The sequence below is a fragment of the Erythranthe guttata genome, chromosome 6 (assembly GCF_056151865.1).
Source record: "Erythranthe guttata isolate IM_541 chromosome 6, IM_541, whole genome shotgun sequence".
NCBI classification, from domain to species: domain Eukaryota; kingdom Viridiplantae; phylum Streptophyta; class Magnoliopsida; order Lamiales; family Phrymaceae; genus Erythranthe; species Erythranthe guttata.
The window spans coordinates 7,290,056-7,309,927 of NC_142538.1; the positions used below are offsets into that span (position 1 = coordinate 7,290,056).

At 35.5% G+C, this 19,872-nt stretch overlaps 6 protein-coding genes across 9 annotated transcripts in view; 1 reads left to right on the forward strand and 5 right to left on the reverse strand.

Annotated features, from left to right (window-relative positions):
* The window catches only part of LOC105960389 (Reticulon family protein), a 30,697-nt gene extending 21,344 nt beyond the window's left edge, over positions 1 to 9,353 (reverse strand). The window contains exon 1 of one of the 3 annotated variants that reach the window (XM_088819762.1): positions 9,180 to 9,353. The gene's annotated coding sequence lies outside the window, so the exon portion shown is untranslated. Of the gene's footprint in view, positions 1 to 2,838; positions 2,973 to 9,179 lie in introns of those variants that run through there. The other 2 variants (XM_088819761.1, XM_088819760.1) reach the window with 2 other exon arrangements.
* Positions 47 to 1,442, reverse strand: LOC105960276 (F-box protein At5g07610). The gene has a single exon (XM_012984441.2). It carries the CDS (start codon positions 1,413 to 1,415, stop codon positions 216 to 218), a length of 1,200 nt encoding a protein of 399 aa, XP_012839895.2. The 5' UTR covers positions 1,416 to 1,442; the 3' UTR covers positions 47 to 215.
* On the reverse strand, positions 3,363 to 4,813 carry LOC105960278 (F-box protein At5g07610). The gene has a single exon (XM_012984443.2). The coding sequence runs from the start codon at positions 4,763 to 4,765 to the stop codon at positions 3,572 to 3,574; it is 1,194 nt and encodes a 397-aa protein (XP_012839897.2). The 5' UTR covers positions 4,766 to 4,813; the 3' UTR covers positions 3,363 to 3,571.
* Positions 9,354 to 9,961: 608 nt separating the features above from the next.
* On the reverse strand, positions 9,962 to 11,253 carry LOC105960279 (F-box protein At5g07610). Its single transcript, XM_012984445.2, has one exon. It carries the CDS (start codon positions 11,153 to 11,155, stop codon positions 9,962 to 9,964), a length of 1,194 nt encoding a protein of 397 aa, XP_012839899.2. The 5' UTR covers positions 11,156 to 11,253.
* A 1,048-nt stretch (positions 11,254 to 12,301) lies between these two features.
* Positions 12,302 to 15,751, forward strand: LOC105960391 (UDP-xylose transporter 3). 2 transcript variants are annotated; one of them, XM_012984553.2, is made up of 8 exons: positions 12,302 to 12,674; positions 12,762 to 12,914; positions 13,267 to 13,451; positions 13,549 to 13,616; positions 13,829 to 13,961; positions 14,653 to 14,814; positions 14,904 to 15,173; positions 15,281 to 15,751. In XM_012984553.2, exons 2-8 carry the CDS (start codon positions 12,794 to 12,796, stop codon positions 15,395 to 15,397), a joined length of 1,056 nt encoding a protein of 351 aa, XP_012840007.2. In that variant the 5' UTR covers positions 12,302 to 12,674; positions 12,762 to 12,793; the 3' UTR covers positions 15,398 to 15,751. The 2 variants fall into 2 exon arrangements, with proteins under 2 accessions (XP_012840007.2, XP_088675883.1); XM_088819757.1 differs by having other exon boundaries at positions 12,349 to 12,592.
* Positions 15,752 to 15,875: 124 nt separating this feature from the next.
* On the reverse strand, positions 15,876 to 18,052 carry LOC105960390 (protein DETOXIFICATION 53). The gene is made up of 2 exons (XM_088819755.1): positions 17,637 to 18,052; positions 15,876 to 17,484 (listed from the first exon to the last, which is right to left on the reverse strand). Exons 1-2 carry the CDS (start codon positions 17,652 to 17,654, stop codon positions 16,096 to 16,098), a joined length of 1,407 nt encoding a protein of 468 aa, XP_088675881.1. The 5' UTR covers positions 17,655 to 18,052; the 3' UTR covers positions 15,876 to 16,095.
* Between the last annotated feature and the right edge of the window lie 1,820 nt (positions 18,053 to 19,872).

Sequence of the window (19,872 nt, forward strand, 5' to 3'; positions counted from 1 at the left end):
TTTACCATATAATTTAGGTAGATAAAGAAAAGAAGAAAAAAAAAAAAAAGAATTGAATACTTTTCAATTCAATTTTGTTTAATTGTACCTTGAAGAAAAACGAATTACACACGTTGACCATTACAACTTACAATAAACAATGAATTTGGGAGATACATACATACACACATATAGCAAAGCATACAAAATACATACATATAGCAAAGCATGAAGAACTAGACACAACATAGTGACTCAATGTATTGAAATCCATTCGCACTCGCATACCTCAAAGAACCTTCACTACTTTCACTGCCCTCGAACTCAAACTCGTGCATCGTCTCGAAACTCTTGCAAACGAGATTGTACCGTACGACTTTCCCCGGTATCTGCAAAGCCAAGAACGAATCCTCCTCCTCCTCACCGCGAACGAGAGTAAATATCATAAACGCATAGTAGTACCAATCCGTCGGATCAATATAATCGCGGATCATTTCGGGATAAGCATCAACAACGCGCGAAAGATCGACTGGGTACTTGACAAACCACTCCGAATGATCCATCTTCATCTCGTGCACATCGAACTTGATTAGCGGCCCGAAGAACTCCACGTAGTGCAAGTGGCCGCACGACTCGCCGAAGTAGGAGTTGCTCCTCCAATCCCATTCTTCCGGGATTGGCGGCATCGGCATTATCTCGAGCGCCTGGCGCTCGAGATCGAAATAGCAAGAATCCGTGGTCCCGTTGCTGATCCAGTGGATGGCTCCGTTCCAATACACCCCTGTCTCGAAAACGACTCCGGCCGTATACGGGTCGCCCCATTTCCTCCACGGGCCTTTCTCGGACGAGTAAACCGCGAATTGGTATGGGTACTCGCCCGAGTCCGATCGCAATCGTCGGACACAAACGACTTTGTAATGAGGAGACTTTGCGGGATCGAAAGCCAAATTCATCCCACACATTCTCTTCGATATCCCACCGACTCCATTTAATTTCGGAAGCGTCGAGAAATTCTTGGTGGTGGGATTATACACGTAATATCTCTTATTACATTCACGTGCCGAGTTACTGCAGCAGAGCAAGAGCCCGTTGCACGATTGCAGAATCCTAATGCCACGTGGCTCGTCGTCGAAATCCAGCTTTCTAAACGGTGGATTGCTCGATTTGTTGATCGATAAGGGAACGTAATCGTATGAAAGATTGACGTCGGGAGAAAGCAAGAAGAGGCCAACGGCAGGATTGGGATTGGTGTTACGCATGAGGCAGAACCGCGGGTCGGTTATGAGGGAATGCCAGCGTTTGGATACTAGTTTGAAACGAACGAGTGATTTAATCGGGAGGCGGAGAAATATCTCGATCAAGAGATCGTCGATGGAATTAACAATTTGAGCAGATGAATGCGCTCTTCTTCTCAAGACTCTGATATTGGTTTTCATGTTGGGAAGGATCAATCAAGATTTAGGTGTGTTATTGAATAATTGAGTTTGGTTCTATAGTATTTAATGTGAGTAGTTTTTTTTTTTTTTTTTTTTTTTTTTTTTTAAAGCTATAGATTGCTTTGGAAGCTATATGAATAATGGTTGACTAATCCAAATAAGAGTATTGCATAACAAGCTTTTGATGGTGTGCCCCCATACAAATGATTATTGTTTCGAATTTGACTATTTTGGATGAACAAATTTGAGAGAATCTAATTTTCCAAACTATTTGATTTTGTTAAGTTTCACTTGTTTTTTCACACGTTTAATATTTTTATATTATATAGTTATTTGTTGATGATTAATTATAATTAAAGTGATGTTTATTTGATGTTTAGTGAATACAATAATATTAGACTGTATCAATCAAATCATATTTAAATTAGCTATAAACTTTTGGAATTGTTTTGATAACATTAATAAATACCGAAAGAGTGTTTTGCTAAACTTATAAGATGTTAAACAAAGTTTATAAGATGTTTAAAAGTTTATAAGCTCTTCCAAAGTGTTTGGTATTTTTTTTTTTAAATCTTAAAAAAAAAAGATGTTGGAGAGCAAATAAGATCATTTTTAATAAGTACCTCTACATCATCTTTTTTATTTAAAATTTTATAATTAATAAAAATAGCAAATAAGCTCGTTATCCAAACATTTTTAAAAATAAAGATACAACGCAACATTTTATCATCTCTTAAAACATGTTATCAGAAGTAAGAGCCTCATTCCGAACAATTTGTCTCTTCTATTCTTTGTCAAAAGCAAAAACAATTAATTATTAGACCAAATGAAAACCTCCAAAAGTTATTGTTTTATAACTTAGGTGTCGTTTTCAAAAAAAAAATTAATTATGTGTTTTCCTCTCTCCCCCTCATAATTCACTTTTTCATTGTTTTTAAATGCAATTATTGTTTTTAGTTTTCTTAAATTTAAAATAAATCACTTTACGCTATGATCAGAAAACCTATCTTTAACACCCTGTTTTAGTCTTGCATTACAAATTCATGTACATAATTGCAAAAAAAAAAAAAAACTATAATCTTTCTACATTCAAAGTAACAAAGCTTCTAGATAAAATTTAGAGTTGTTTTAATATTTATAATTTTTTTACCATTAAAAGTTAATCTAATATAATTTGACAAAATTCATGTACATAGAGGGGGGTAAGAAAAAACACAAAATAGTTTGTTTATAACTAGCAATTATTTTATGCAAACAACCAAATTGAACTACTTAATTTGCAATCCCTAATCAATTCATAGACCCTAATCACAATCGACTCACTATATTGGCAATATTTCTTCACTTGATAATATATAAATGATTGTAAGCAGAAGGGTATGTGCAAGATCCCCTTTTTCAGAAATAAACAAAGAAACCCTACCTTTTCCTCGTCGATTGATCGATTAAATGATTGTATTCCCGCCAAACAAAAGATTAACCCGCCATTTGAGCAAGCAAGAGGCAGAGAGATCGATCGATATTTAGAGAAAGGTGCAAGGGGGAATAAAATGAAATGAGGGGAGGAGGGAACGGCGAATATAATATTCGATTTTTATTTTTTTCCCCGAAAATTACATATATAATTACAATGTGCAATATAGTTTAGGGTAAATTACGAAGAACTCCCTTAACTTAGGCTAAGTAATGAAAAATACCCCTACCTATTCGTAATTACCAAAAACCCATTGAAGTTTGTTTCCGTCTTACACCAACCCCTTACAGTATGACTTTCACGGATTTTTTTTTATTCCCGGGAATAGACTTTATGCAATTTCAGATATTTTCTCTTATTTTTCACTTATTATCGACCAGTTAATTAGAAGGGGGTTTCGGTTATTATCGATAGGTGGTGGGGGTGTTTTCGTTATGTAGCCTAAGTTCAGGGCTATGTTTCTAGTTTACCCTATATTTTAGGTAGGTAAAGAAAAGAAGAAGAAAAATTAAAAGGATTGAATACTTTTAGATTCAATTTTGTTTAATTGTACCTTGAAGAAAAACAAATTACACACGTTGACCATTACAATTTACAACAAATAATGAATTTGGGAGATACATACATACATATAAGCAAAGCATACAAAAATACATACATTTAGCAAAGCATGAAGAACTAACTAGACACAACATAGTGACTCAATGTATTGAAATCCATTCGCACACGGAAACCTCAAAGAACCTTCAATTTCCCCGCCCTCGAACTCGAACTCGTGCATCGTCTCGAAAGTCTCGCAAACGAGGTTGTACCGTACGACTTTCCCCGGTATTTGCAAAGCCAAGAACGAATCCTCCTCCTCCTCACCGCGAAGGAGAGTAAATATCGTAAACGCGTAGTAGTACCAATCCGTCGGTTCAAAATAATCGCAGATCATTTCGGGATAAGCATCGACAACGAGCGAGAGATCGACTCGGTACTTGACAAACCACTCGGAATGATCCATCTTCATCTCGTGTACATCGAACTTAATTTGCGCCCCGAATAACTCCACGTAGTGCAAGTGGCCGCACGACTCGCCGAAGTAAGAGTAGCTTCTCCAATCCCCTTCTTCTGGGATTGGCGGCATCGGCATTATCTCGAGCGCTCGGCGCTCGAGATCGAAATAGCAAGAATTTGCGGTCCTGTTGCTGATCCAGTGGATGGCTCCGTTCCAATACACCCCTCTCTCGAAACCGACTTCGGCCGTATACGGGTCGCCCCATTTCCTCCACGAGCCTTTCTCGGACGAGTAAACCGCAAACTGGTATCGGTACTCGCCCGAGTCAGATTGCAATCTTCGGACACAAACGACTTTGTAATGAGGAGACTTTGCAGGATCGAAAGCCAAATTCATCCCGCACATTCTCTTCGAAATCCCACCGACTCCGTTCAATTTCGGAAGCGTCGAGAATTTCTTGGTGGTGGGATTATAGACGTAATATCTCTTATTACATTCACGGGCCGAGTTACTGCAGCAGAGCAATAGCCCGTTGCACGATCGCAGAATCCTAAAGCCACGTGGCTCGTCGTCGAAATCCAGCTTTCTAAACGGTGGATTGCTCGATTTGTTGATCGATAAGGGAACGTAATCGTATGAAAGATTGACGTCGGGAGAAAGCAAGAAGAGGCCAACGGCAGGATTGGGATTGGGGTTACGCATGAGGCAGAACCGCGGGTCGGTTATGAGGGAATGCCAGCGTTTGGATACTAGTTTGATACGAACGAGTGATTTAATCGGGAGGCGGAGAAATATCTCGATCAAGAGATCGTCGATGGAATTAACAATTTGAGCAGATGAATGCGCTCTTCTAAAGGCTTTGATATTGGTTTTCATGTTGGGAAGGATCAATCAAGATTTAGGTGTGTTATTGAATAATTGAATTTGGTTATATAGTATTTAAAGTGTGTAGCTTTCTTTTTTTTTTTTTTTAAGCTATAGTTTGCTTTGGAAGCTATATGAATAATGGTTGACTAATCCAAATAATAGTATTGCTGAACAAGCTTGTTGAATTTTTTTTTTCAATTTTGGTCCTTAAATATTTTCTGAGGATAATTATTGAAAATCCGCCAACTCATTAGGTATAATAACTAATAAGTAGGGTTGTTCATGGGTCGGGTCGGTTGATTATCGGCCCGACCCGACCAACCGACTCTTACAAATATGTAAAACCATTACCGGTCCAACTATGGTGAGTCGCGTAATGGTTGGCAACCGACTTTGTCGGTTGCCTTAATGGGTCGGTTGAAAATTATCGGCCAATATCAGCCGAATTAATTAAAATAAATAAATTATGCTATTCCTCTATCTATCAAAATTCAGCAATAAATATTCCAATATTTCATGCCCAAAATCAAATTTCAACAATATCACATGTTATAAATTAAAATTCCAAAAACAATATAAAATACTAAAATGAATCACTTTCAACCATTCACACTTTCACAATACAAAATTCTGAAATTTTTAATTTTAATTTGAGAAACACAAAAATCCATAACTTAGAGTTTATAAAGAACTAGAGAGGGCTAGAGGTAAATCTTTGGAGGAAGCAATGGCGCGTCGGCGACGATGGACTGATAGAGAGAGACGAGAGATACATCGGCGACTATGATTGATAGAGAAAGAATAGTCGAAGAGAAGAGAAAAACGAAGAGTAGAGTTTTTGAGTTGTGTATTTTATTCATTTCACCGAGAGGTCAAAAAATAAATACTGAAATTATTAGTTAGTAAAAACACAAAAAGAAAAAAAAAAAAAAAAAGAAAAAAAAAAGTCGGTTGGTCGGGTTATATCGGCCAACCGACTTTTCAACAAATTAGAAACTATACCCGACCCAACTATGCATGGGTCGGTTAAAATTATCGGCCCGACCAAAACGAGTCGGTTGGTGGGCAATTATCGGCCAGAATAGTCGGGCAGATAATGGGTCGGTTGTCGGGTAAACCCGACCCATGAACAACCCTAATAGATAAGGATGGATCCAACCTCCTTTTGCTTTATTAGTGAAAACCCCCCATATTATTTAATTAAATAAATATTTAGCAAATTAATATTTAATATACCAAATTTTCCCTCACAAGCCATATATTTATAGATTTGTTGTTACGACAAAACCCTATTTCTTTTTTCCCTCTCCATTTCTCTCCGCCAACCGTCTTCTTCATTTCTTCCGCCAGAACTTTCAAATTGTTCGTACTCCGCCGCGCGCTCTCGACCTCAGCCATCACCGCCTCTCTTCTCTTATTTCACGATATAAAAGCATGGGCGGCGCGGATCTGCTGGTGTTTTTTTGTGTTTTAGTTCTTCAATTTTTGGAAACATTTCTACAATTTTCGTCGACAAACTGCCTCCATCAATGAAATATGTTTTGTGTGTTTTGTGATTTCTTAAATTGTGCAGTTGAAAGAAGGGGATAAGGATTTCACTAGAAGTTCAAGGGTACAAGTACTACATTCAAATATAAGATGTATATTTCTTATTCCTACACTCTCATCGTGGAAATATGTTATTATATGATGTCCTTGTCTATGTAATATATGTTGGAATCTTGTCTTTGTGTATGAAAACTTTTGCTAGTGGTACTTAATAATTTGTTTTGTGGCTATTAAACGATTTTGTTGAAGAGTTGGGACGAATGTGAATTGGAGATCGAAGACGGTATTTTTATTGTTGTATTCGCTCAAATTTATAGTACTCTGGGTGGAATTGGAGGATTTTCTTTGTAGTTAATTTTGACAATTTATAGTTGATTTCGATTTATTTACGTAGTTATTTTACGATAATTTTGTAGTTGTTTTTTTTATTTTTGTAATTGAGTTTGATAAATTTTATTGTTGATTTCAACAATTTTGTAGTTGTTTTTGATAATTTTATAATTGGTAACATTTTCTATATTTGTTTTCGTTAATTCATAGTTGTTGTTTTTTTATTAAAGTTGTTTTTAGTTTTGGTAAACCAGGTATTGGAAAACGGCTATTTTTTGTGGTTTTTTTAAGGGGTCTTTATAAATAAGTCCATCAATGGGTACTTATTTATAAAGAGATCAAGATAAAAAACCTCTTTACCAATAAGTCCACACACGGTCCAGATTTTTGTAAAGGACTAAAATAACTCCTCATACTTTAATATGCTCCAATTTCATCATTAACTTTATTTAACCTCAATTTGACCCCAAATTTCACAAATTATTCAATTTTGACCCAAAACTTTTATTTTTTCAAAAAACAAAATTTTCCCGTCGGATTCCGGCGTTGACTTTTCATTTTTTTTTCCTTCTTCCGGATTTTTCGCCGGTTTCCGACGTTGACTTTTTCGATTTTTTTTTTTGGTATTTTTTTTATCTTCTTTTCTTTCTTTAATGGTAACTTTTTTTTCGTTTACACAACAATATTGCTGTGATTGACAGTAATATTAACTATCTTACTGTTAAACACAGTAAAATTAACTAAACTACAGTTTAACACAGTAATATTGCTATATTAATCTCTAGCATAGTAATATTAACACAACAAAACTCATTATTATTGTGTAATAGAGTAATATTCCTATGTTGGCCGTTCAACAAATGTAAACATAATAAAAAGCCAAAAGAATTAATATTACTGTGAGTGACAATAATATTAATATAACAACAGTAATATTACCGTCAACCACAGTAATATTATTACGTTACTCCGTGAATAACTCAAACAAACAAAAAAATACAAACAAAATAATAATATTGATGTGGTTGACAACAATATTACTAAAACAACAGTAATATTACCGTCAACCACAGTAATATTATTTTGTTTACACTAATATTACAATAATAGACAGTAATATTATTACGTTACTCCGTGAATAATTTAAACAAAGCAAAAACCCCAAAAAAATAATAATATTGATGTTGTTGACAGTAATATTATTGTGTTTACAGTTATTTTACCGTGAACGACAGTAATATAATTACGTTGACTTGTCAACAAATCAAACAAAATAAAAGAAAAATAACAAAAAATAAAAAATAATAAAATTACGTTAATTTACTGTCAACGGCAGAACAATTACATAAATGTATTGTCAACGGCAGTATAATTACGTTAATTAACTCTCGTTGACAGTATAATTACGTTAATTTACTGTCAGTGACAGCTCAATTACGGTCAATGTTTAGCGACGAACGTAAAAAAAATACAAAAAAAAAAAACCTTAAAAAACTCTAAAAAAAATCAACGCCGGAAACCGGCGAAAAAGTCCGGAAGAAAAGAGAAGAAAAAAGAAAAGAAAAAAAAAACAAAAAAGTCAACGTCGGAGACCGGCGAAAAATCCAAAAGAAAAAAGAATTGAAAAGTCAACGCCGGAATCCGGCCGAAAAAAAAATTGAAAAAAAAAATTGGAAAAAAAAGGGTTCAAAATTGAATAATTTGTGAAATTTGGGGTCAAATTAATGTTAAATTAAGTTATGGATGAAATTTGAGCATATTAACAATTGGGGATGAAGGGTCGAGGGTAATATTGGGATATACATGAATGATTCCTTTATTTATAATAAATATTAAAAGGATGGGCTTATTGGTGAAAGAGATATAGCCCCTAAACATAGAATAATAAAGATGTATGATTGGGACTTTATCACAAAACCCCTTTTTTTAATAGTCTACTTTTTGTAGTTGTTTTACTCTTTTCTTATAGTTAATTTTGGTAAAAAAAACGAACAAAAAGAATAGTTGATTTCAGTAATTTCGTAATTGATTATGAAGGAAAAAAAAGACGTACAAAAGTCTGGAAATAAAAAAAATATATTATAGTTGATTTCGAAAATATTATAGTTGATTTTGGAAATATTATAGTTGATTATGAAGTTTTAGTAGTTAATTCAAATAAAATATCAAAAAAAAAATTGAAAAAACGAAATAGTTTTTAAGTATTTTTGTAAGTTATTTTTATTTTTTTAAATAAATATATAAAAAAACAAAATTTAAATTATAAATTAAAAAAAATAAAGAAAAAGGCACCAAAATAGTGGGGTAATGGATAGGAAATAAAGGAAAGGTAAATTTGAGAATAAAAAAATGGTGATCTCTCACTAATAATGGAAAATGTGCTGGACTCATCTTTATTAAAATAAGGAGTTATATGACAAACACACCCAAATTTTACTTATAAATCCTTTATTTATAAATGATTGTTCAGTATACATAAAAATGATTGAAAGCAGAAGAGTATGTGCAAGATCCCCTTTTTCAGAAACAAACGAAGAAACCCTACCTTTTCCTCGTCGATTGATCGATTAATTGATTGTATTCCCGCCAAACAAAAGATTAACCCGCCATTTGAGCAAAGCAAGAGGTAGAGAGATCGATAAATATTGAGAGAAATGTACGAGGGGGAAGAAAATGAAATTAGGGGAGGAGGGAATGGCGAATATAATATTCGATTTTTATTTTTCTTTCCCCGAAAATCACATATATAATTACAATGTGCTATATAGTTTAGGGTAAATTACGAAAACACCCCTGAACTTAGGCTAAATAATGAAAAATACCCCCGCCTATTCGTAATTACCAAAAACTCCTTGAAGTTTGTTTCCGTCTTACACCAACTCCTTACAGTGTGACTTTCATGGATTTTTTATTTATTTCTGGGAATAGACTTTACAGAATTTCAGATATTTTCTTTTATTTTTCACCTATTAAATAGAAGGTATAATAAACTGTATACATTTTCTGTTAAAAAAACTCGATCAACAGTTAACTACAGGGGGATTTTGGTTATTACGGATAGGTGGGGGTGTTTTCGTTATTTAGCCTAAGTTCTGGGGATTTCGTAATTTACTATATAATTTAGGTAGATAAAGAAAAGAATAAAAAAAAAAAAAAAGAATTGAATACTTTTCAATTCAATTTTGTTAAATTGTACCTTGAAGAAAAACAAATTACACACGTTGACCATTACAATTTACAATAGATAGATAATGAATTTGGGAGATACATACATACATACATATAGCAAAGCATACAAAATACATACATATAGCATAGCATGAAGAACTAGACACAACATAGTGACTCAATGTATTGAAATCCATTCGCACTCGGAAACCTCAAAGAACCTTCAATTTCCCCGTCCTCGAACTCGAACTCGTGCATCGTCTCGAAAGTCTCGCAAACGAGATTGTATCGCACGACTTTCCCCGGTATCTGCAAAGCCAAGAACGAATCCTCCTCCTCCTCACCGCGAACGAGAGTAAATATCATAAACGCATAGTAGTACCAATCCGTCGGATCAATATAATCTCGGATCATTTCGGGATAAGCATCAACAACGCGCGAAAGATCGACTCGGTACTTGACAAACCACCCCGAATGATCCATCTTCATCTCGTGCACATCGAACTTAATTAGCGCCCCGAAGAACTCCACGTAGTGCAAGTGGCCGCACGACTCGCCGAAGTAGGAGTTGCTCCTCCAATCCCATTCTTCCGGGATTGGCGGCATCGGCATTATCTCGAGCGCCTGGCGCTCGAGATCGAAATAGCAAGAATCCGTGGTCCCGTTGCTGATCCAGTGGATGGCTCCGTTCCAATACACCCCTGTCTCGAAAACGACTCCGGCGGTATACGGGTCGCCCCATTTCCTCCACGGGCCTTTCTCAGACGAGTAAACCGCGAATTGGTATCGGTACTCGCCCGAGTCCGATCGCAATCGTCGGACACAAACGACTTTGTAATGAGGAGACTTTGCGGGATCGAAAGCCAAATTCATCCCACACATTCTCTTCGATATCCCACCGACTCCATTTAATTTCGGAAGCGTCGAGAAATTCTTGGTGGTGGGATTATACACGTAATATCTCTTATTACATTCACGTGCCGAGTTACTGCAGCAGAGCAAGAGCCCGTTGCACGATTGCAGAATCCTAACGCCACGTGGCTCGTCGTCGAAATCCAGCTTTCTAAACGGTGGATTGCTCGATTTGTTGATCGATAAGGGAACGTAATCGTATGAAAGATTGACGTCGGGAGAAGGCAAGAAGAGGCCAACGGTAGGATTGGGATTGGTGTTACGCATGAGGCAGAACCGCGGGTCGGTTACGAGGGAATGCCAGCGTTTGGATACTAGTTTGAAACGAACGAGTGATTTAATCGGGAGGCGGAGAAATATCTCGATCAAGAGATCGTCGATGGAATTAACAATTTGAGCAGATGAATGCGCTCTTCTAAAGACTTTGATATTAGTTTTCATGTTGGGAAGGATCAATCAAGATTTAGGTGTGTTATTGAATAATTGAATTTGGTTCTATAGTATTTAAAGTGTGTAGCTTTTTTTTTTTTTTTTTTTTTTAAAGCTATAGATTGTTTGGAAGCTATATGAATAATGGTTGACTAATCCAAATAAGAGTATTGCATAACAAGCTTTTGATGGTGTGCCCCCATATTGCATAACAAGCTTTTGGATTTTTTTCAACATGATATTTTAGATATACAAATGATTATGGTTTCAAATTTGACTATTTTGGATGAATAATTTGAGATAATTTAATTTTCCAAACTATTTGATTTTGTCAAGTATTTTTTTCACACGTTTAATATTTTTATATTATATAGTTATTTGTTCATGATTAATTATAATTAAAGTGATGTTAATTTGATTTTTAGTGAATACAATAATATTAGACTGTATCAATCAAATCATATTTAAATTAGATATAAACTTTTGGAATTGTTTTGATAACATTAATAAATACCGAGAGAGTGTTTGGCTAATCTTATAAGATGTTAACCAAAGTTTATAAGATGTTTAAAAGTTTATAAGCTCTTTCAAAGTGTTTGGTAATTTAAAAAAAAAAAGATGTTGGAGAGCAAATAAAATCATTTTTAATAAGTACCTCCACACCACTTTTTTTTATTTAAGATCTTATAATTAATAAAAATAGCAAATAACCTTATTATCCAAACATTTTTAAAAATAAGATGTAACACAATATTTTATCATCTCTTAAAATATCTTATCAGAAGTAAAACCTTATCAGTTATATAAAATAAGTTTAGCGATGAAAAGTTCTTGGAAAAGTAAACCAAACATTGTCATTATATGTTTAGGAATGTTGATGATATTACCGCGGGATAATTACACTTTTAGACCATATATTGTACATCTTTTTCGATTTTGGTCCTTAAATATTTTCTGGCACCAAATTAGTTCCAAATAACCAATTTTTTTTTAATTCAATTTTGGTCAACCATTTGAAATTGCAAGAGAAGCCAAAATAACAATAATAAAGAAAAGAAGTATTACAGTATTATTATAACAATAAAAGCCAAAATAATAATAATAATAATAATAATAATAATAATAATAATAATAATAATAATAATAATAATAATAAAAGAAAAGAAAAGAGGAGTAATACGTTTTTTAAACAAGCCCGGATGCCCGCGTTCAGTGGAGAAGAAGATGCAATCGAAGAACTGATCCCACCCCCACCCCCACCCCCACCCCCTTTGCATAGTCGACTCCACTTTCTCTCTCTAACTCTCTCTCTCTTCCAATGAAATGAAATTGATGGAAACCTTGGATATAAACAATCGTATATATTGACGCACACACTTGCACGACAAACACACAGTGGTTGAACCATCTGACAGCGACTTCCCAACTTCGATTTGCGCCTAATCGGGAGTAAGATCAACCCCAATTTTATTTCATTTACCCTCATTTTCCCGATTTCAGATCACGTACAGTTCTATCAATATCATCCGAGGTTCGAATTATTCAATTTGTTTGAAATATTGCTGCTGATCGCCTCCTGTTTTTTTGGTGATTGACCCGTTCGATTTCTTAATTACAGGGTGGGGTGAGGAAGAAGAAGAAGAAGGGAAGATGGGTGAGAATAAAGGGTTTCAGTTGGGGACGATTGGGGCTCTCAGTCTGTCGGTGGTTTCATCCGTTTCCATCGTTATTTGTAACAAGGCGCTTATGAGCAGTCTGCATTTCATTTTTGGTCAGTCAATTTTTCTTATTTTTAATTTTTAATTTTTAATTTTTAATTTTTAATTTAAAATATGTAGCTGCATATATAGATTAGCATTATGATTACTCTTTAACTGATTAGGCTTTGTTGTTGGTGCAATTGTTTAGGATGTGGATTGAATATAGATTAGCAGACCCGAATTCTGATAGCATCTCCGGTTATTTTTAGGCATGATTTGGTTCTTTTTCGTTAGATATTGAAAGCGTTCTCTACTTATGCTGTCATATTGTTCTGCCTCGGATTTATTTCGAGGACGAGATATTAAAAAGAAAAGGAAGATGATGGGATTATTGTGGTTCTTTTTTTTTTTTTTTTATTGCAGCTACAACTCTGACGAGCTGGCATTTGCTGGTAACTTTTTGTTCTCTTCACGTGGCGCTGTCAATGAAATTTTTTGAGCACAAACCAATAGACTTGAAAACTGTTATTGGATTTGGTATCTTGAACGGAATTTCAATTGGATTGTTAAACCTCAGCTTAGGTTTTAATTCAGTTGGTTTCTATCAGGTAAGGTTTTTCTTCTGCGTCCTTCTTCTTATGGTTTGACCTTGATCTGTTTCTCCTCGGTTTTCTGAATTAATGATCTGCTATATGATCTTCACAGATGACGAAGTTGGCAATCATACCCTGTACAGTATTACTGGAAACCCTTTTCTTAAGCAAAACATTCAGGTGGGTTATTGTACATTCTATGGAAACCAGTTAATGTCAATGTGGTTTTTATGTACATTTGATACGTCTTTGTGTAAGAAATATTTGTTCTAATAATCAAATGGTTTGAGTCAGGGGTGGGCTTTGTTCTGTAAGGTTAAGATAGTTTTAGTACATTTGGTTTTCTTGATTTTATTTCTGCCTCTAATATTTGTTCAGTTTTGTTATTGCAGTAGGAGCATTAAGCTTTCTCTGTCCATTCTGCTTCTAGGCGTTGGAATTGCAACGATTACTGATCTGCAGCTCAATATGCTGGGATCTTTTCTGTCTTTCCTTGCAGTTGTTACTACCTGTGTTGCTCAAATCGTATCCTTTTCTCCATTTTGTTCATTGTTTTCGCTTACTTCTGTCCAATTCATGGTTTGCTGATGAAGAAAATTAAATAAGAAATATACCAGCAAGAGATTACTGGATAGTTGAGAAATCTGGTGGAGCTTACATATATGGATACTGGATGTTGCTGAAAAAGTAAAAACATGAAGAAACTGAATGAAAAACTTCTTACGTTAGGAAAACTCGGAAACAGCTGACAGATAAAGAAATTGCATTAGTATTGATTGTAGCACAACTTATTCGCAAACAGAGTGTATATTAAGCCTTATTGTATTAGGTAGCAGCAATGTTAAGAGTCGAAAAGCTAATGTTTTATCTATGTATCAATGAGAGTGTGGTATTTGGTAAATTGGTACTAAGGTTTCTTAACCAAGATTGCCACCCGATTTCTCTCTTTCAGAAGGCAACTTCAATTTCGGGCAGATAATTGCCCCCATGTGATCTTATAAAGCTCAAAACCCCTAACTAATTTTTTGAGTAGATATGTTTTCTTTTCCTCAACTAGATCCGTCATAATGATCGCATTGCAGCATTTTATTGGTTTTTGGCATTCAATTTTCAACTCGTTTAGGTGACACCCTCTGAAAATGAACCGTCTTGCACATTGTCTTCCATTTAATTTCATGATTATTTTTTGTTTGATATCTTAATCAGTTTGTCCCAGATGACCAATACCATCCAGAAGAAATATAAGATTTCTTCAACTCAACTTCTATATCAATCGTGTATTTACCAAGCGCTGATCTTGCTTATCACGGGTCCATTTCTTGATCAGCTTTTGACTCAACAAAATGTGTTTGCTTTTGAATACACACCACGAGTAGTGGTAAATTATATGATGAATACGTTGATATCTCTATTAGTGTCTTCTTGGTAAATTGTATCTCGACCTGAATCTGTTGATGATATTTGCAGGTTTTTATTGTTCTATCTTGTCTGATCTCTATCTCGGTTAATTTTAGCACATTCCTTGTGATAGGAAAGACATCTCCTGTCACATATCAAGTTCTTGGGCATCTCAAAACTTGCTTAGTCCTAGCATTTGGTTACGTTTTACTTCGTGACCCGTTTAATTGGAGGAACATTTTTGGGATACTAGTTGCGTTGGTTGGTATGATTTCATATTCTTATTATTGCACGCAAGAGAGCCAGGCAAAAACTGAAGAAACATCACTGCAGAATAAGGTAGTTGCAATCCTGTCTGTTCTTTTAACGAGGCTTTATTTTATTTTTTTGAACAATGGATTATACATGCTATATAGTGCTAAGCTCCATGTTTCTGATTTATCCAGCCAAATGAAGCTGAATCCGATCCCCTTTTACATGTGGAGAATGGTGCCACGAAGCTAAACGATCTTCCTATTTCAAAGGGCACATTTTGGGAAGCAGATAAGGATTTGCGTGCTTGAAGAACTGTATTTTGGTAATGCACGTTCGGCTTTCTTGACTTCAATTTTTTCTGCGGCATGCAAGTGCAAGTTCAAGATAAAGATAAAGACGAAAGCTTTCCTCGATTACAGGGTACTGTCGTGAAAACTCAAGGAGTACTCTTCTATTCTCCCTGGCTTAGAAATTTTCCAATTATGACATGCTAACACTCGTTATTGAGATTCTCTTAGTTGACAGTATTGCTTCTTGTGATGAAAATAAGAAATATTTCTTAAACATATTAGTTTCTCTGTATACGAGCCCTTTATCGAAAACTCAGATTAAAACTTCAATTTTGGCCATAATATATCTAATTTGATATCGATTTTTGATTAGCTGCATTCTTTGCATGTCCTACTTATCTTATTCTTCTGTTACTATATAGGAGAACATTCAAGTATATGTTTGACCAATTATAGTATTTATGCATATGAAAACATGTGGAGACGATCAAGATAGTTTAGGAACATAAAAAGAGATCAACTCTCTGATTTTATAGTAGCAAATACTTATTTTGGTCATAGATACAGAGAATTGGTCCATTCCTACTTTTATTACACCTCACTTTCATCGTTCTCTCTTGACATGCATACTGTATCCTTACAACATAGCCCAATCCTAGACCCTAAACATAATTTGTTCAAGTTCATGGATCTGCAGTTGTCAGTTCTGAACATGTTCAGCTGAGCAGAGGGGCTTCCAAGTCATTTCCCCTACCTTCTTTTCCCTGTGTTAGCTCCTCTGCTCTGCTGGCTTGCTGTGTCCAATCTGTGTAAAAGAGAGTGCAAACCATCATGCACGTGCATGAAACTTGTGCTGCCCCGAGCCCAAACCACAGCCCAGCGAAACCCATCTCGAACTGAAAGGCCAATAAAGCTGCAACCGGTAAACCAATAAGATAAAACGACACGAAATTTATACGACAGCCCATATTCGGCCTAGCAGAGCCCACCAAAATCCCACATGCAGCTGTCTGTGGGCAGTTACCCAATTCGCAGAAGCCCAATATAGGAAGAGCCATTGATGTCAAATCAAGAATCTTCGGCTCACTTGTGAAAAGCTTACCCCAAACATCTTTCACTGCAATGGTGAATAGGAAGGCCAGAATTCCCCACACAGCTGCCAAAGTTAAACCGACGGTAGTTGTCCTTTGTGCCTGTTCGGGCTGATTAGCACCTAACTCATGGCCTATTAGTATCGACAAGCCTGAGCCAAAGGATGAAGGGAACACATAGAGCAAGCTTGTGGTTTGTATAAGAATGCCCATCGCTGCAACATTAGCCTGTGGGTTGCTTAACAGACTGCAAAGCAATAGCAGTATTTCGTAACACCACCACTCTAGACACACTGACAGCACACTCGGGCCCGCGAGGGCGAGGAGAGGCTGCCAGCTGTCGAAGAACGTGCTAGCTATTTCCCCACCCCAAGGTCTAAGTGAGGTTTTCGACAGGAACAGGTACACCATCAGACCGAGATTTATATTGAAAGTGTTCCATGCAGAGGCTAGTGCAACTCCTCTCACTCCCAGATTTAAATACACAACTAGGAAGTAATTGATCGGACAGTGAAGAAGCATCGCGACTATTACCGATACAGTGAGCGGCCTGTTGATGTTTTGAGTCCTCAAGAATGTCCGAAGGGGATGGAAATGCGCCTGCGCAATCAAGTCGGGAATCGAATACTGTAAGTAGATCTTTGCCACTTCTGCCACATTTGCATCTTGAGCTAACCATAAAAGGATAGATCCCATGTTAAGCCACATCAGAGAGATTGGAATAATTGCAGCTAAGAGGAGAAAGAGAGTCTTTCTGTAGGTTTTGGTCATAATCGACCATCTCTTTGCGCCGTAAGCTTGATAGCATATCGGCTCCATACCCATGGCCAGACCTTTGAGGATAGAGTACCCTGTTATGTTGGCAAAACTGATTGACAACGAACCCCCCGACAATGCAACGTCTCCAAGATGTCCTAAGAACAGCATCGAGATGAAGGACTTTGAGTACATTAGCAAGCTTGCTAAAATGATGGGGCATGCAATTTTCGACAAAGATGACAGCTTCTCTGCAACCTGCATGGTAATATTTTTAATTTATAAAAATAAAATAAAAAAATGCAGATGCTTGCAAGTTGCAAGTGATGATGACTGAACAAAAATGGGGGAATTACTGATTGACTGGACAAAAGGGGGAAAATTGTGGATTATATCTTGTTAGCGATTACCATGAATTTTAGGGCCATGATGACTATGAAGAGGATTTGATCTGTGAGCTTTTTAACCTTGAGCACTTACACTTTCCTCGTGTTTTTTCTATGTGTTCTGATTATAGAAGAGCCTATTTACAGTCTGTTTGACAACTGAATTCTTGGTGAAGTTGAGTTAGATGTATACGTAAGCGTGTATTTATTGTTATTAAATGAAAAGCAGAATATCATGGAAAGGGAATGGGAAAGGGAGAATCTATAACTTCATGCATGTCTTAAACGTGTAATATCTGTGCGTTTGTTGGAACATTTCTTCGTAAATGTGGTAGGATGGGATGAGTTTTATGTGCTTACGTGTTACTGAAGCTTTGTACGAGAATCTGATGCCATTTGGCATTTTCCGTGTTGTAGGTTCGATTTATTTGTCCGTGTATAGAAGTTTTTTTGCTTTGTTTATTCGCCATCTTTATATCTCAAGCACCAAACATGGTTATATTATTTCTTTTTCTTTTTCTTTTTTCTGCACTATCATCCCCTCTTTGGTAGATATTCGGTACCGTTTACTGAAACTCAAGTTTCCACATTCTGAGTGGTGATAGGAAGTAACTGTGCAAAAAAATTATCTTTATTTTGAAATTAGAACACACGAGTTACTACGCCACGTCGCATCTCGTTTTCCGCCAGAAACTTTTCCATGTTTATCTAGCGACTTTCTGTTCCTTGCATTTTCCTTTATTGTTCTTATTCTCTTTGAAAATGCCGATTTTGGGAATATTAAGAAACATGTACATTTTTGTTTTCTGGTTTTATTTGCTTTTTTGCAATTGAAAAATGTAAAACTCTATCCAATTTGGGAAAGAAAATCTCTACATATCTTTTGATTAATCAGTTATGTGATGAATATTGCATCAGTGAACTAGCATGGAACAAACAGTAGGTGCCTTACTGTTGACTTTTGGCTTGATTACAATTACTAAATAATCGTGTTTGACTTTCTTGTACCGAGTCACATGCTTGGTGGCCAAAGTAAGATTCATTTTACTCTGGAGTTAGATCGAGACATTTACTTCTATATGCTCTGCTTGTAACTGAAGAACTGCAACTGTCATAAATCCATGCCTTGATTTGAGAAAGTAATCGGTGTATGTAGTTGCTATTTTGTCAAATGCTAGATTGAAATAACTGTTAGGATACGAGATTAACGAACGAAAGACGAGTTAGACTGGATATAGCTATTTCTTGGATTTATGTAGCTATGTCTTGGCTTTATATTTTAGGTACAAGAAATGCAAGAATTCGAATTCAGTGTCAAGACTGGATATATATAAATTGTTCACATGTGTTTCTTTCTGTGTGTAACTATTCATAACCAGTGTGAAGGGCCAGAAGTGAAATCGAAATACCTGATTTAACCGATGAAACTTGTAATAGAAGATACTTTATCCTGCCCTTTGGTTATAATCACACTATCTTCTTGTTTGGCCTTGCTTAAATCATCAACCTTTACAGACAGAGACCTGCATCTGGACCAGATTATAGATACAGTCTGATGCTGGATATATATATATATATATATATATATATATATATATATATATATATATATATATATATATATATATATATATATATAGAAAGTTGCAAATATTAGCTTATATTGATTTATTAACTCTGTTTTCATGCAACTTCTATTTATGTATGGGGAAATTTTATTGAGGTTATTGGGTTATGGTTTTCGAACAAAACATAGTTTTCGTCTTTAATGCTGCATTATATTTGGTCTAGGCATGTTTTTGGATGTCAAATATAGGAAAGCACATTTCACTAAGAAGAGCTGCAATAGAACATAGAATAGACTAGATTGGATTGCTTATAAGTGTACTATTTTGCTTTTGGATGTTTCTTCCCCTCACACAGTGAGTGTGTAACCGTTCAGCCGAGTTCTTCGATTGAGGATTTGCAGTCGATTCTAATACCCTTCTTGCATTGTTTTACAGAGGGTGATTAGAACATTAACTTGTCGATACTTGATGGAATAGAAGGGCCTCGTTTGACTGGTGAAATGAGTCATGGTTGACTAAATAATTAGGTCTTATTTGATGTTTGGTTACTGCAATAATAATATATCGGAACAATTATACTCCAATTATAGAGTCGATTTTTGTTCTCATAATATTGTATAATATTATCTTGATCTAAGAAAATTATGGACATATATTATTATACATGTCTATATATCTATACATATTTTAGA